Here is a 15,327-nt window from a genome sequence, read left to right on the forward strand (position 1 = left end):
TACCCCAGTACACGAACGTGTTCTTCGTTATTTTTTCTTCTTCGTGCGATGCTGTACTGCTGCCCTCTTGAGTTTGGGCAGCATCATTACTGTTTCAACACTACTGGCTGATGTTAAATTAAGTGAGAGTATTTAAAAAATATATACTTCATGATAATTGATACTATAAGAAATAGATGTGTTTTTCTTTACACATTTACAATATTAGTAACAAATTATATCTGTGGTGTGTTTTACTTTAGTTTTACTTGATGTGTGTCAACATATAGGGTTTAAATGAGGACACATTATGCCACAACATTTATTTTTTGTGGAATATAGATATACATATGTTACAAGTGTGTGCAGGAAGCATGAACCACACAATTGTGACATACATATTCTCTCTGTTAGTGTTACACATTGAATGAAATATGTGTCAAGCATTTCAGAGTGTCAAGTGCTCAGGCAGACATAAGGTTTTGTGTTAAAAAAGTTAATATTAAAGGGTGTAAATATGTTAGAAGAAGCTAATAGAAACTAAAAATAGAAGTATAGACCTGAAAATGATACATATATTTCACTTTTAATAGTGATCTCTAACTGGTGATCCTACTTTGTTTTTCATGGCATGAGGGATAATCTGACAAGGAGTGTGTACTTTAAATACAAAACTTTCATTTTCTCTTACTTTACCTAATACCTAGGCCTTATCTAAATGTGGTTTATCAAATCACATTCCTTCATCAATCAATCAATCAATCAATCAATCAATCAATCAATCAATCAATCAATCACTCACTCACTCACTCACTCACTCACTCACTCACTCAATCAATCAATCAATCAATGTTTATTTATATAGCCCAATATCAAAAATGTTACATTTGTCTCAGTGGTCTTCACAGTGTGTAGAGAATATCAGTATGACAATACGACACCCTCTGTCCTTAGACCCTCACATCGTACAAGGACAAACTTCCAGAGAAAACCCCACAGTTTAAAGGGGAAAATGGGAGAAACCTCAGGGAGAGCAACAGAGGAGGCTACGTTCCACACTCCCCGGCCGGGCTAGGCCTTCTCTGCAACCTCTTACCCTCTAATAAACCTCGAGAGGTCAAAGACGGGAAAGGTTTGGATACAGTTTTAAAAATAAGATCTACGTTTTTAGGATTTAAGTGAAAGAGTAAGAATTAAAATGTATAGGTGAAGAGGCACAACGTATCTACGTCAATGCACTCTTATTAGATTATTTTATTTTATCACTATAAGCTTTATCATAAAGGAAGTTCTTAAGCGTACTCTTAAAAACGGATAGGCTGGCTGCTGCCCGAACACAAACTGGAAGCTGATTCCACAAATGTGGAGCTTGATAAGAAAAGGCTCTGGCTCCCATTGTACTTTTAGAGATTCTAGGAACAACCAACAACCCTGCATTCTTGGAATGCAATGCCCTAGTAGGACAGTAGGGTATAATGAGTTATTTAAGGTAAGATGGTGCCTGCCCATTAAGGGCTTTGTAGGCGAGAAGAAGAATTTAAAATTCTATCCTGTGTTCTATAGGGAGCCAGTGTAAGCATCGGCGTATTTTGAGGGGGGGCATTGCCCCCCCTAGTGGCTGAAATATGTTACAGCATTACTACGTCTAAAACTGTGCCAATACAAATATTTCGTATATCAATATTTTAATAGATGTAATACAATGATTGTTACAATACAAATCTGAATAATATCATGTTTTGTTTGAAATCATTTCATTTTTGAGCAGTCGCATGTTGTGACGTGTGTATGTGATGTGTGAGGTTAAGGACACATTTCCCTCGCTTTTTTTTGCATACAAGTGATTCAGCTATTGTATTACAAGAATTAGCAGTAATGGATATTCGGCGATTACCTAACCCGAAAGACTGTTAAAAAGGACAGCTATCCAAATCTATACATGATGCTCGTTGGCACTGACTCTGCCTATCGGATCTGCCACCTCTGAGAGAAGTTTTTCTGCAATGAGGAGAATTCGGAACTGGCTGCGGTCAACGATGGGAGGAACAAGATTTTCCTCAATTGCGGTTCTTCACATTGAGGACGACATAACCACACAGCTGTCACCTGAGGGGATAGTGGAGTCGACATATATGCGGAACGTAAAAAAAGACGTCTACTTCTGCACTAAGGTAGGACACTGGTTAATAATATTGTAGAGTGTGCAAGTAACCAAGGGATATAGTATCAAATAAGTATAAGATGTGCACAGTTATGATACGTTTTACAGTTATGTAATGCACTGTTGTTGGGGGGAGAGACCACCCCTTCCATATGAGCATGAGGCGTGCATGACGGGACGAGTTATGTTCGTATGTGGAAAAGTCATACAGTGCGGTGAATGCTGGCTTTATTGCTACTGTATCCGTAGCACCCCACGCAATAGTTAGGACTGTGTACTGATGTCAGTAAAAAAGGTTTGCCCCCCCAAGCCCAAATGTCAAACTCCGCCTATGAGTGTAAGGCAGCCAGAACAGGAGTAATGTGGTCCCTTTTCCTAACTCTGGTTAGTACACGAGCTGCAGCATTTTGAATCAGCTGAAGCGACTTGACTGACTTCTTGGTACACCCTGATAATAAAGAGTTACAATAATCCAGCCTAGAAGTAACAAATGCATGGACTAGTTTCTCTGCATCATTTTGAGGCAAGATATGCCTAATTTTGGCAATATTGCGTAGATGGAAGTAGGCGGTCCTTGAGATTGATTTTATGTGGACGTTAAAGGATAAATCCTGATCAAATATAACACCAAGATTCCTTACAGTCTCACTGGAGGCCAAATTAATGCCATAACTAGTATATCTTTAGATAGTTTGTTTCGTAGATTCTTTGGGCCGAGTACAATAACTTGGTCGTGTTTAACATCAAAAAGTTTAAGGTCATCCACGTTTTTAAGTCCTTGAGGCAGTCTTGAATTTTATTTAGATGATTGGTTTCATCAGGCTTGATTGATAAATATAGTTGAGTATCATCCGCATAACAGTGGAAATTTACAGAGTATTTCCTTATAATATTGCCTAGCGGAAGCATATATAGTGTGAGCAAAGTAGGTCCAAGCACTGAGCCCTGTGGCACTCCATGGCTAACTTTGGTTTGCATGGAAGATTCATCATTGACACGTACAAACTGAGAGCGTTCAGATAGATAGGACCTAAACCAGCCTAAAGCAGTTCCCTGTATGCCAACTAAGTGCTTTAGTCTTTGCAATAGGATATCATGGTCGATAGTATCAAATGGTGCACTGAGATCGAGCAAAACAAGAATAGAGACAAGTCCCTTGTCAGAGGCTATTAGAATGTCAACTCATTTGTGACTTTAACCAGAGCTGTCTCTGTGCTATGATGTGTTCTAAAGCCAGACTGAAAATCTTCAAATAAATCATTGTTTTTTAAGTAATCACACAACTGTTTTGCGACTGTTTTCTCAAGAATTTTTGAGAGGAATGGGAGATTAGAAATAGCTCTATAATTGGCTAAAACCTCTGGATCGAGGTTGTGCTTTTTAAGAAGAGGTTTTATTACTGCAACTTTAAATGATTGTGGAACATAGCCTGATAATAAAGACATATTCATAATATTTAATAAAGAAGTGCTAATTAATGGAAAAAACTTATTTTAACAGCTTAGTTGGAATCGGGTCTAAGATACACGTTGATGGTTTAGAAGAAAGAATCATTGCATTTAATTGTTCAAGGTTTATGGCTGAAAAGCATTCTAGTTTACTATTTAGTGTAATATTAGAATTTAGGTTTCCGGGAGCTGTTGATAACACTATACTGGTCAAAGGCAAGAGGTCATTAATTTTGTTTCTAAGAGTAACAATTTTATCGTTAAAAAAGCACATAAAATCATTACTACTGACTGCTATGGGAATAGAAGGCTCAGTCGAGCTGTGGCTCTCTGTCAGCCTGGCTACAGTGCTGAAAAGAAATCTTGCATTATTCTTATTCTCATCTATTAATGAAGAGTAGTAGGCTGCTCTCGCTTTACGCAGTGCTTTCTTATATTCATTGAGAGTAATATTCCAAATTAAACGAGATTCTTCAAGTTTAGTGGAACGCCATATCCTTTCAAGTTGTCTCGACTTTTGCTTTATTTGACGGGTTTCGGCATTATGCCATGGAGCTAATCTGTGTTGTTTTATTTTCGTATTTTTCAAAGGTGCAACAGTATGGGCTCAGAACAGTCTCAAAAATAAATAAAGGCATACAAAAGGATACACAAATGTAATTCCGGATTTATATATAAATGTCTCTGTCCACACACATATTTTTCAATGCACACACACAAACTTATCATTTTATAAATGTAAAAAAGTTTCACAAATATATTTCTGTACCAGACACAAATAGTTACATCAAAAACACATTTGAGTGTTGTTACATTTATATAAAAAACGCTTTCTGTGTGTGAATCTTCGGCCAATCAGATGTCTGCTTAATTTTAAGCCAATCACATGCGTGTGCCCCCACGAGGGTGTGCCTAATGCGTTTCCAACGTAGTGTAACATCAGGCGCATTCACACCGCAGTACTTTTCCCACAAAGGTTCATGAGAACTTAGTTCATCAGAACTCTTTAGTTCTGATTAACTTAGTACAGATCGCGTTCACACCGGAATAAATCCCTGGGGGTGGATTAGGCAAATGAAGCCGCTGACGTCACTTCTTCTTCTGCTTTGGGTTTACTGGCAAGCCGCAAACAACTTCACGGCGTATACTGCCGCCCAAAATCCCCGTCCGGAAGTCCCCGGTTGTTGTTGTCTTCCTAGTAAATCGCCAGAACGCCGACACCTCCTCATCTCCACCGCTCCCATGTTTTATTTTGTGTTGCCATAAATTAGTCTCTCTGCGTTTCAGCGCTGGGCTAATGCTAATGCTAATAATGCTAATAAAATGGTGGCTTCGCAACACTTTTTTTGAGTTTTACGGGGCGTGGTTTGCAATCCGCCAAGCCAATCAGAAATATAGCTATTTTCTCACAAGAGAGCCGCATGAGAGTCCCTGCTCTCTAGCAGGGATGGAAAAGGGGGTAAAAAGGTTCTCATGAACTAATTTGAGTTCCGTCTCTTTTTGGTGTGAACGCGACATTACGGAACTATATCGGAACTAAAGTGGGAAAAGTACTCCGGTGTGAACGCGGCTATCTACGCGGTTTGCGGAGTCTGGGGCTGTGAAAGTTCAGAGTTCATCTCCAACAACATGGCTTCTGGAAGTGGCGCTCCCGCTAACAGTGTAAGTGAAGTATAATACTTTCACATCTTGTCGTTAGTCATGCATTAATCTCGAACTATACATTATTACGTTTGCTTAATTATGAAGCAATATTTGGAACTTGTTTAGTAGGTTTAATTGTGATGTAGCTAATAAGCTAACATTAGCTAGCGCTGTTAAGTCTGTCTAAAGTTTCTGTATGCTAAATTGGTTGTACTGCTATCAAGTGTTATCTTTAAATGAAGTTGACGTTATTGAAAATAACAGTTTGACAGGGTCTATCGCCTCAAGTCGAAGTATATTGCCGTTCATGATTAAGTATGTTTAAGCTTTGAATGGTTGCTTTGTTAACTCAGAGAATTCTGATAAGAATTCTGAATAAGGACCTGGTGCACGGTACACTAACAAATAAGATTGGCTGCACAGTTTTCCAGGTCGGATGCGTAAGACTAAAAACGAGACTTTCAAAGGAGGTATAATTTAATTTTGGTTTAGTATTGATAAGTAAATTTGAGTCAAAGATGGCCGCAACTCCACCTCCTCGGCCTGTGCCTCGGGCAATATGAGTATTGATATGGCTGGGTGGAGTGGCGTCATCTATGTTGACATTCTTCATGTCTCAACCAAGTTTCAGTGAGACAGCATATATCAATATTATAATCTGATATTAAATAATTTATCAATATTGCTTTAGATGCTAAAGATCTTATGTTTAAGAGTCCACATTTAATCTTCCTGTTTTGTTGCACTGTAGTAGTTGTTACATTTACTTTTATTAAGTTATTATGTGTGACACCTCTATAGGTTTTACTTTAAATTGTCCTTGGGCAGACACACACACCGTTAATATTGGGTATTTTATTGGAGAGAGCGCAGAGAAACATATAAAACTGTGACTCTTCCTCCTGGTATCAACTCCACTTTGTCATGGATTAAGTCCACAAAGCTCTGAAATGTTTGCTGAAATGAGATCTGCACCTTCCAAAGTAGGATGAATGCCGTCTCTCTTAATCAGACCAGGTTTTCCCCAGAAGGCTGTCCAATTATTTACGAAGCCCACATTGTTTGCTGGGCACCACCGAGACAACCAGCGCTGAAACGATGACATGCAGCTATCAAGTCATCATTGATCAGATTGGGGAGGGGACCAAGGAAGATTACGCTGTCCGACATTGTTTTAGCATATTTACACACCGATGCCACATTAACTTTGGTGCATTCTGATGAACGAACATCATTACCACCGACGTGAATAACAATCTTACTGTATTTACGTTTCTTTTTAGACAGCAGTTTAAGATGCGCCTTAACGTCGCCTTCATGATTTGTAATGACCATCAATGAATTGGTTGTCAATTATGTTGGATGGTTGTCAACGTATAGGTAGAGTCTTTCTCTGCCACTTGACAAAAAAACAAACACTTCCAGGGTCTAGGCATTTTCTTTTTTATTCAAAAGACGAACATATATTCAAATGAAAAAACTGTTAACAGTAAAAAAAAAAACACATTTCATTTATTTTTAAATTATCCCAGAGTTGAGCAATACACAAAGCTACATTAATAGTGTATTCACTTTCTATACAAGCAGTTTGGCAAACAATGCATTGGTGTGCGTGTGCGTGTGTGTGTGTGTGTGTGTGTGTGTGTGTGTGTGTGTGTGTGTGTGTGTGTGTGTGTGTGTGTGTGTGTGTGTGTGTGTGTGTGTGTGTGTGTGTGTGTGTGTGTGTGTGTGTGTGTGTGTGTGTGTGTGTGTGTGTGTGTGTGTGTTCTAATTTTCCATTCCTTTAGTTTTATAAGATGTTTTGGTATATAATTTCTCTCGATTGAATCCTGCTTAATTGAATGCAACTGGTGAAGTCAAAAATGTATATGTTAGTTATATCGTTTTATATATCTTACATTTTCACATAGTTTTTTATCTTTAGCCTCTCTCTTACTCCTCCAATCTCTCTCTCTCTTACTGTGTGACGTGTTTGTTTTGTTCTCAGGTTTCTATAATCAGTTTGGAGCATCGTTGTCGTAGACGTCTGAAATATAAAATTAAAAACACAACAATCATTATAAATAAGTATAAAACAACACCCATGAGCTTGAGAAATACATTTAATGCATTTAATACAGGACATATCCAAAGATAACTCACCACATAAAAAGTCAACATCGTCGTAAATGTCTCCTTCCCTGCAAATGGAGAGTGATGTTAAAACAAGAACAGTTTCTTCTATTGATATTTTTCTAGATCTAAAACTTGTTGCTTTGTTATGATGTTGAGTTTATACATTTTTTACTGGAAACGTCGATTATACACATTATATTTAAGAAGGTATTGAATATGAAATCTTTAGATGACTAAAATATGTATATGTACAACTGTATCTTCAATCTCCAAAACAAGAACAACAAACTCTATTAAACAACCCAAGTCAAAGTGAAGCTGTCATTAAAGCAAAACATTTGTTTACATGTAGGTTTATACATTTTAAGTAAAAGGGTATTTATTTAAAGTATGACGACTAAACTGAAGTAGAGCAAATGTTGGATCACAATTAAAACTGATGAAGATTGACTTACATTGGAAGAAGAAGAGCTCTGGACACATAACCATCTGTGAGAGTTAATACAAAACAGACATTATGTCAAACACTATCATGCACACTAGGATGATTAGCATAGTCATTAAATTCATGTAATTATAAAGAAAACATTAGAAAAGAAGCTGTTGTTAACATTTGGTTTAGGTCAAGCTGCTATGACAACCTCACAGAGCCAAAAGCATGGTTTTAGGTTTACTAATCATATCAAAATCAAAGGGATGTGAAGTGTTTGCATACATTTTCCAAACTTGTTACCACACAGAGCTTTCTTGTTGTTGGTGAGCTGGATAATGTCCACAACTTCTCCATTAGTCACGTGCAGATCCTTCCCTCCTGGCTTCTTAATGACACAATTAGGATCCACCATCATGGTGTGGAGTACTCTAAGAGACCCTTCATACTGGGAGACAACAGGTAGGAGTGATTCATTTTGAGCATTTTCAGTAATTGTCTTAAGGGCACTCTGAGATGTTGGTGTCATATGCCTCATCTGGAAATAACGCTTCTTGTCATTGAGGTGTGTGCATGTTTCTGTTGTATGAATGATTCAGGAAGAGATAATGAACAATATAAAATGTTTCTTTCCCTGCTATGCTCATATACCACTCTTATTTACAGATAAATAATCGGATGTGAAAGTGTAACAAATATTTACCTTAAATTTCTTTCTTAGCTCCTTTCCAACTTTAGGATCACAGCTGGAAATAAAGATTATAATGATTTAACAGATAATCAAGTTGTCATTTCTCAAGCTCTTATTTCCTGTCCCCTTTCAGTGTCAAGATGTAAATAGGTACCTGATTTCAGGCGGTGGTGGCGGGAAATCCTCACACATTGGTTGAACGTCATCATAGTCGTCTGAGGTCAAAAATGAAAAGTACAGTAAACCAAAACTAGAATCATCTTGTCAGAACCATCATCTTTTGAAACAATCAGGCAACCACATTTTAACAAAAATAGTGTGTTTTTGTATCAAATGATGTATATTTCAGTTATTTTACACAATACTTGAATAAGAACAGACTTTTTAAGATTGTTCCCCAGCAGTAAGTGTTTTAACCTTATGAATCTCTAATGTGAATCCCTTACTGTTTATTGTTTAATCCTAATCATTCAGTAATGTTAAAGTGTCACTTACCATCTTCCAGAAGCATGCTGGAGATTAGAGGAAACATTTCATGTTAGTTTGAAAGACATGGTTGAAAATGAGAAAGCACCATATAATAAGGTAGATAACAGAATTTAAGGATAAAATGCTTGTGAAACAATCATTGAAAAAAACATTTCTCCCAGTATAACACACACATGATCATCTGACAGCTGTACCTGTCTTGGCTAGTGGAATCCACATTTAACATCAGCGGGGGGTCAGGAGGTGGTGGAGGCAAAGTCGGAGTTTCTATCTTTCTGGACTGGAGCAGTTTGCGCTTCACTGCTTCATAGTCAACATCCACACATGTGTTACTGATGTAACCGTCTGCAAGGTGACACAACACAAAGATATGAATTATGACAAATCAGTGTGTGAAGCAACACAGGTCCATCTAATGATAATCAATGTTATCACTGGGCATCTATGAAACCACAACCACAAAGCCTTATATTTCTGTTTGGAAAAGGTTGGATTTGGATCCATAAAAACATGTATCAATATGGGCAAATTAGTTACAAATAGTACAAAGCAAGAACGGCTATATCCTCTTGAACAAATTGAGATTGACCTCACTGTTACTGACTTGCTGGAAAAACAACCAACAACAGTCTCACTTTCTCACTGGGGAAAATGCTACCTGCTTTGCTTTATAACCTTCTTTGTTGCCCTCCACCAGTCCGTTATTTTCTTATATTAAGAAATCATCTTTGCTTCCCTAGTTGCTAGCATATTCTATATGAGTTACAACAAGAAAAACACACTGAGAATGTAAACATCAAGACTGAGACTGACAGGTGTAAAGCATTAAGGCCGCAAGGATGTTTTGGTTGTACAGATAGAGTTGAGTATCATCTGCAAAACATGATACATAATATCTTCGCAAACATAATAAAGTCGAGTTACAGTCTAGCAAGGTCCCGACAAAATGTCTTCAAATTGATAAACTAACCTTAAAATAGTCCTTATAAAGACTTGACATTTTCTAAAAATGTTTGATAGATATTCTAATTGAAACTCACATTTTCCATTGACAGACTGAGCCAACCATTTGCCTCCCGGGTTGTTCTTCACTCGGAGGATCTCCACGCTCTCTCCTTGTCGTACGCTAAGGTCCAGTTTTCCTACTCCATGCCAGTCATGTCTGACTCTGGCTGTATGAAGGACCTCCACTTCCCCTTGTAACTATAGGAAGACAGAAAAAAAGTGTGACCGGATTTGAAGAAACTCAATGCTTAAGGATTTAAGCTATGTTACAAATTCAAGCAAAAACATAGATTTTGTAAATAACATTCATGAAGTTGGAAATAGGTTACCCAACTATTAGAAGAACCTGAATAGTTTCTTAGCCTTAAATATATCCTGATATATAAAAGGCATTCCTGTTTTGCAGGTGGTGATTTTCTAAACTACCACCCAAGTTAACTTAGTAATGCTTTCTGATCTTCTGTGACAGAAACTGGACTTAGGGTTTTTAATGGAGGGCGTATTTTGTCCGTACCTGAAAGTTCTTCCTCAAGTCATGTTCTCTCTTCTGACGCTCCATCTGATCTCTCTTCTCCTGTGCTTGTTGCTTCTTTTCATCTATTTTGTTTTGCTTCTCACTATTTAACCGGTTTTTCTCCACCTGATCCCTTTAAAGGAACAATTCAATCATTTTCAAAGCAGTTCATTACTTCATTACACATTTTACTACATATAAATTAAGCAACTACAAGAATCTATGGCCATGACAGTTGCTCTTTGAATCTGTGCTTGCTATATGCTAATGTTAGACATGATGTTGATGTTAGATTTTTTTACACCTTGGAAACAGTTGTATAATTGTTGTTAAAATGGGAAATCAAATGTCTTAACAACAGTGTTACACATTACATAGGTGACAACAATACCTAACAGGTAATATGTTGAATTACAGAAACACTTTCAACAATCTGTTGCACATTTAATGTTGCTTGCCAAAGACATCCTGTTAAACCAAACAGATATTACACATTAGAGTGCTGTTTCCTAAAGGGACGTTGTGTAAAATGAAAAAACTCAAATTGCAAAGCCTTTTAGGTTATAGTTGAAAGAGTGGTTGTTGCTGCTTCAGGAGGTGCAAAAATAACAATAGCAGTAAGAGAACTAATAGAAGCACTTTCTGTTTTCTGTCCTGCTTCGTGTTCACTGCGGCCACTTTCTACTTTTAACCAGCAGAGCTCTTAACAACTACAGACTGTATGATAAAGAAAGAACGTGTATACTTACTCATCTATGAATTCATACACGTCATCATTTTCCTGTAAAAGAAAAAAAAAAAAAAAACCTTCTTTTAAACGTGCAAAAATGTGCACGTTTACAGAACAACAAAATATATCAGGTTTATTAGATTAAAAGGGAATGCCATCCGTGACAGCTTAATTGTCATTTACAATATTAATATAAAGGAATATTTCAGCCTGTCAATCATTAAACTAACATTTATAAAACGTTATTCTAACTTTATGATCTGGTTTGAGGAAAGAGCGTTTTTAAATTCTTAAAAATGGGAGGCGTATTCACTTCACGGTAAGTTAAAATGTCCTTACCTCGTCCACACACTGTGAACTGTTGTCGCTCCAGGACTCTGTGAAGAAACATCACGAGGAAAATATAAGTTGTTGCACTTTTCTGAATAACTTAAAATGTGTTAGAGGAACAAAGGCGTAAAAACAGAAATAGTTGCCGTGATGCACAAACAAACAAGATGCCATTGTTACCGTTCTTCTCAAAGCTTCCAATGTCATCATAGTAGTCCTGGTTATCTTCAATGTCCCTGCAATCAATAAGCAACACATTTTTCTTGCTTGTTATTCAGCAATTGGTTGGTGTACCAGCTGACATCTGGATGCTGCAAATGTTAAAGATAGTTGTAGATTCTCCCACGTTTTCCTCCCTGCAATCTTAACATCCTGTCAACTGTGATGAAGATGAGAATTTGATTTTACTGTGGCATTCTCAATGATTTATGTATGACTTATTGTCTATCTGAAGATGTGGAATAATAAATTGGATGTAGATTCCTGCATGTGTTGGTATAACACCAGCATTACGTGATCTAAAGACTCACATGGAGGCCATTTGGTGCGGCAGCCTGGGTTTGTTGATTCGTTGTGGCGGTTTCGGAGGACTGAGGATGGCGGGTAAAGACATCTTTCTTCCCCCTGATCCTGGGGAACCTGCTGCGGAAATCACAGCACACATATTTACACACATTCAGCAATGTATTTTCCTAATTTCATTTATCAATTGAGTCGTGCATGATTTAAAAACTGTGAGAAATAAGCCCGAGACTTACCGTCACTCTTTTTGGGACCAGGAAGGGCGGGTCCTCGGTTGAGCCTCAGAAATGGCTCCAGGTTGACATTGGGAGGCCGTTTGGGTTTCAGGGGCAGGAGTCCTTCAGGGGGCAGGGGCCTCCTGAGCGGGGTCACCTCTCCTGCGCTCCTCTTTCGGGGCTGCTGTCGGAGAGGTGGAGGGGTGGTGTGAGCTGGGGCTTGTTTGGGGATTGGAGGCCTCTGGTGCCTCAGCATCATGTTCTGCAGCATCTCCCCCTTCAGCTTGACCCTGCTGTGGTCTGCCGGCTGGAGGGGGGCTCTGACTCCAGGACTGGGAGACGGTCGAGGGAGGGGAGGTCTGGATGCCGCCATGGATTCTGCCGGCCTCGGGAACCTCACCTGGCCTGAGCTAGCCAGTGGAGGAGGAGGAACCGTGGGAGACAGTCTGTGGTGCGCCAGGTTGCTCTCTGTCAGTGGAAGTCTACCAAAGCCGGGTTGAGGAGATTTTGGGGAGCCGCTGTCTCTGCTGCTGGTGTCTGGTGAGGTGATGGGCTTGGTGTTGAACCTGGCCCTCAGAGCCTTCACATCCACGCTGTCCTCCTGAAAAAAATACACAGGCACAAGCTCAACTGCAGCTGATATGTGTTTGAAGCAGGAAGTCAGCAGCGCAGCAGACAGCAAGGCATACCCCCCACGCTCGCTTTACAAGGTGAGAATGCACCGTGCAACATTGCAGTTTCCTGGTTCTTTTGATCTACTCAGAGCTGAGCAGTCTCCTCAACAAAATGATTATGATATGAGTGAGGAACAGACATTTACTGAGGTTGCTGCAATGAGTAATCATGGAATGAAATCAATCACTACATTAAAACATTATTTATGTTACACAAAGTGGTTCAATTGTTAGTTCTAGCAAGGATTTTCACAAAAACAATGCTAGAGATGAGCCAATGAAGCCAATACAATCTTTTAAAAACAGGTTATCTGGGGATTTTAAGACTTATAAAGAAATGTTTATGCTCTCTTTTGTTGTTGCTCTCAATTCAAAAGATATTAAACTCACTGCAGTTGGATAATTCTGACATTTTCCCCATAATATTTAAAACATTTTACAGTGCTACAAAGTTTTTCTAAGTATGCAGAGGTTTCTTATAAAAATAAGAAGTCACATGACTTTCAGGTGAGCATCTTTATAGTAGCTCTTAAAATCCGTCGTCAGACAGAAATACTATCATTGGTTGTGTTTAACTTGAATAGGCAGTTAAAAGAGCAATGGTCTCAAAGCAAGGAGGTACAATTATGAAAAATTAAAGGAACTTTTGTTGTAAATATTACGTTTTCTGTTTTCTTGTTCTCTGTTATGTTGACAAACTGAAAACCTGATGAAAACAAAGTAATTACACCATATTTTGTCTGAACATATCAAGTTTGACAAAGTCAAACAGACAGTGCGAAGAAGAGCAGGAAGTGATCACCACCGCATACCTTTGTAACTTAGCCAGCATCCTGCGCCGGTTACCATAGAAATATTCTCTGCTCTCACCTCCTGCACCAATAAGCTGCAAGCTGTGCTCGCAGGAAACAGACGAAAACCTCTCTCTACACCACAAACACACACGACACGCAGATGGGGTTCAACAAAAGTGTGTGCGTGCATCTAAGTGCGTGTGTCTGTCGTCTGACATTTTATTGCAGTTTTTAAAACGGGGTCACCACACAGTAGCTTTGCACGTGTGCTGCAGAGAAAAAACCTGATAACACTAACAACACATGTTTTATTTACAAAAAAGTGACAAAGAGTCTTGTCAACAAATAAAATATGATTGAGTACATTCACAATTTACTTTGAAATTGTACCCTAAAAATAGTTTCTGGTATGTCATTTGTTATCGTAAATATCACTGACTTCAAGTGAAGTCTTCTGTTCTCCGTTAAGTTTACACACAGTAAAACGAATTGGTTAAAATGTTTATTTAAATTATTATAAGTTTGTCAGAACTCCTTAAATGATCTTGCACTAACCTATGTAGAATAAGCTGGATAAAGTACGAGTGACTATATTTAGGTAGCAGCCAGTCTCTGAAACAGAGAACATGCAGTTTATGTAATTCATTTATTTAATTATTCATTGGTACAGCTACACATATTAGTTGACTAACCGATTGGACGAAGGTCAGACATTTCTTTCACTAAGTTTATTGATAATTGATTAATAGATAAAGTAATTGTTCATTCTTTTGGTTTTGATCTGAAAAAATGTAACAGACATTACATTGACATTTGAGAAAGTCGAAGAGATATTAAAGACCAAACCATTAATCACCCATAATCATTTATATACATACATTTCTTAGATGAATGGATAATTAAAATAATTGATAAAGTTGCACACATACTTGCAGTGCAGGTTACTTTATATTTAAAATAATGATATCATACATGAACTTCTGAACTGCTACATGTGTATTTTTGAAGGAAGATAGGAAGCTAGAAAAGTGGAAGTAAAGCTGCACTGAGCTCACTGTTAATCATTAACCACTGTGATAGAGCTTTCTTTCATTAGCAGCATGAGCACTTCTTTCCAAAATCCAACTTCCCCTTCTACTGTGACAATGATGTAATTACTACAAACAAGCCGGTAAGATCCTGTATTTGCAGGTTTGTAAAGGAAGTGTTAAAGGTGATTCCATAATATGTTTTATGTAAGAGGGAGACTGAGGTTTTCAAAAAAATGAAATTGGATGGTCTTTCTATAGAAGTCAGATTATTCATAGACACACGAGTAGGAGGAAATGGCCAGAAGGGTGAAAAGAGCCATCGAGGAGTTGTTAATCATCCATTCACAAATATATTAACAACAAATAAACTTAGTAACATAGCAAATAACTATTTCTTACCATATTTTCCTTTAGTGGTGGACTCACTGATGAATAAAGTGCTCCATGTCCAGCGTGATTCAGTATATCGAGGCTGAACTACTGTACAGACCTGTGTCACTAAACGTATACTTCAAATGAGGAAACGCTTCAGTGAGTGCAACAGGAGAACAGACA

At 38.1% G+C, this 15,327-nt stretch overlaps 1 protein-coding gene across 2 annotated transcripts; it reads right to left on the reverse strand.

Annotated features, from left to right (window-relative positions):
* Positions 1–6,661: 6,661 nt before the first annotated feature.
* Positions 6,662–15,307, reverse strand: LOC307025300 (FYN-binding protein 1). Of its 2 annotated transcripts, none has more exons than XM_079659937.1 (16): positions 15,172–15,307; positions 12,295–12,874; positions 12,067–12,175; positions 11,717–11,772; positions 11,546–11,583; positions 11,226–11,257; positions 10,477–10,609; positions 9,998–10,160; positions 9,152–9,302; positions 8,964–8,980; positions 8,623–8,683; positions 8,481–8,523; positions 8,063–8,225; positions 7,803–7,836; positions 7,375–7,412; positions 6,662–7,258 (listed from the first exon to the last, which is right to left on the reverse strand). In XM_079659937.1, exons 1-16 carry the CDS (start codon positions 15,172–15,174, stop codon positions 7,230–7,232), a joined length of 1,650 nt encoding a protein of 549 aa, XP_079516063.1. In that variant the 5' UTR covers positions 15,175–15,307; the 3' UTR covers positions 6,662–7,229. The 2 variants fall into 2 exon arrangements, with proteins under 2 accessions (XP_079516063.1, XP_079516062.1); XM_079659936.1 differs by having other exon boundaries at positions 12,067–12,178; positions 15,172–15,306.
* Positions 15,308–15,327: the final 20 nt, after the last annotated feature.

The sequence above is a fragment of the Notothenia rossii genome, assembly GCF_949606895.1.
Source record: "Notothenia rossii genome assembly, chromosome: 1".
NCBI classification, from domain to species: domain Eukaryota; kingdom Metazoa; phylum Chordata; class Actinopteri; order Perciformes; family Nototheniidae; genus Notothenia; species Notothenia rossii.

Coding starts and splice junctions, on each gene's coding strand:
- LOC307025300 (XM_079659936.1), bottom strand. Junction 11,773..12,066: donor CCGCACCAAATGGCCTCCAT/GTGAGTCTTTAG, acceptor TATTGATTGCAG/GGACATTGAAGATAACCAGG. Junction 8,524..8,622: donor CCACCACCGCCTGAAATCAG/GTACCTATTTAC, acceptor CTTTATTTCCAG/CTGTGATCCTAAAGTTGGAA.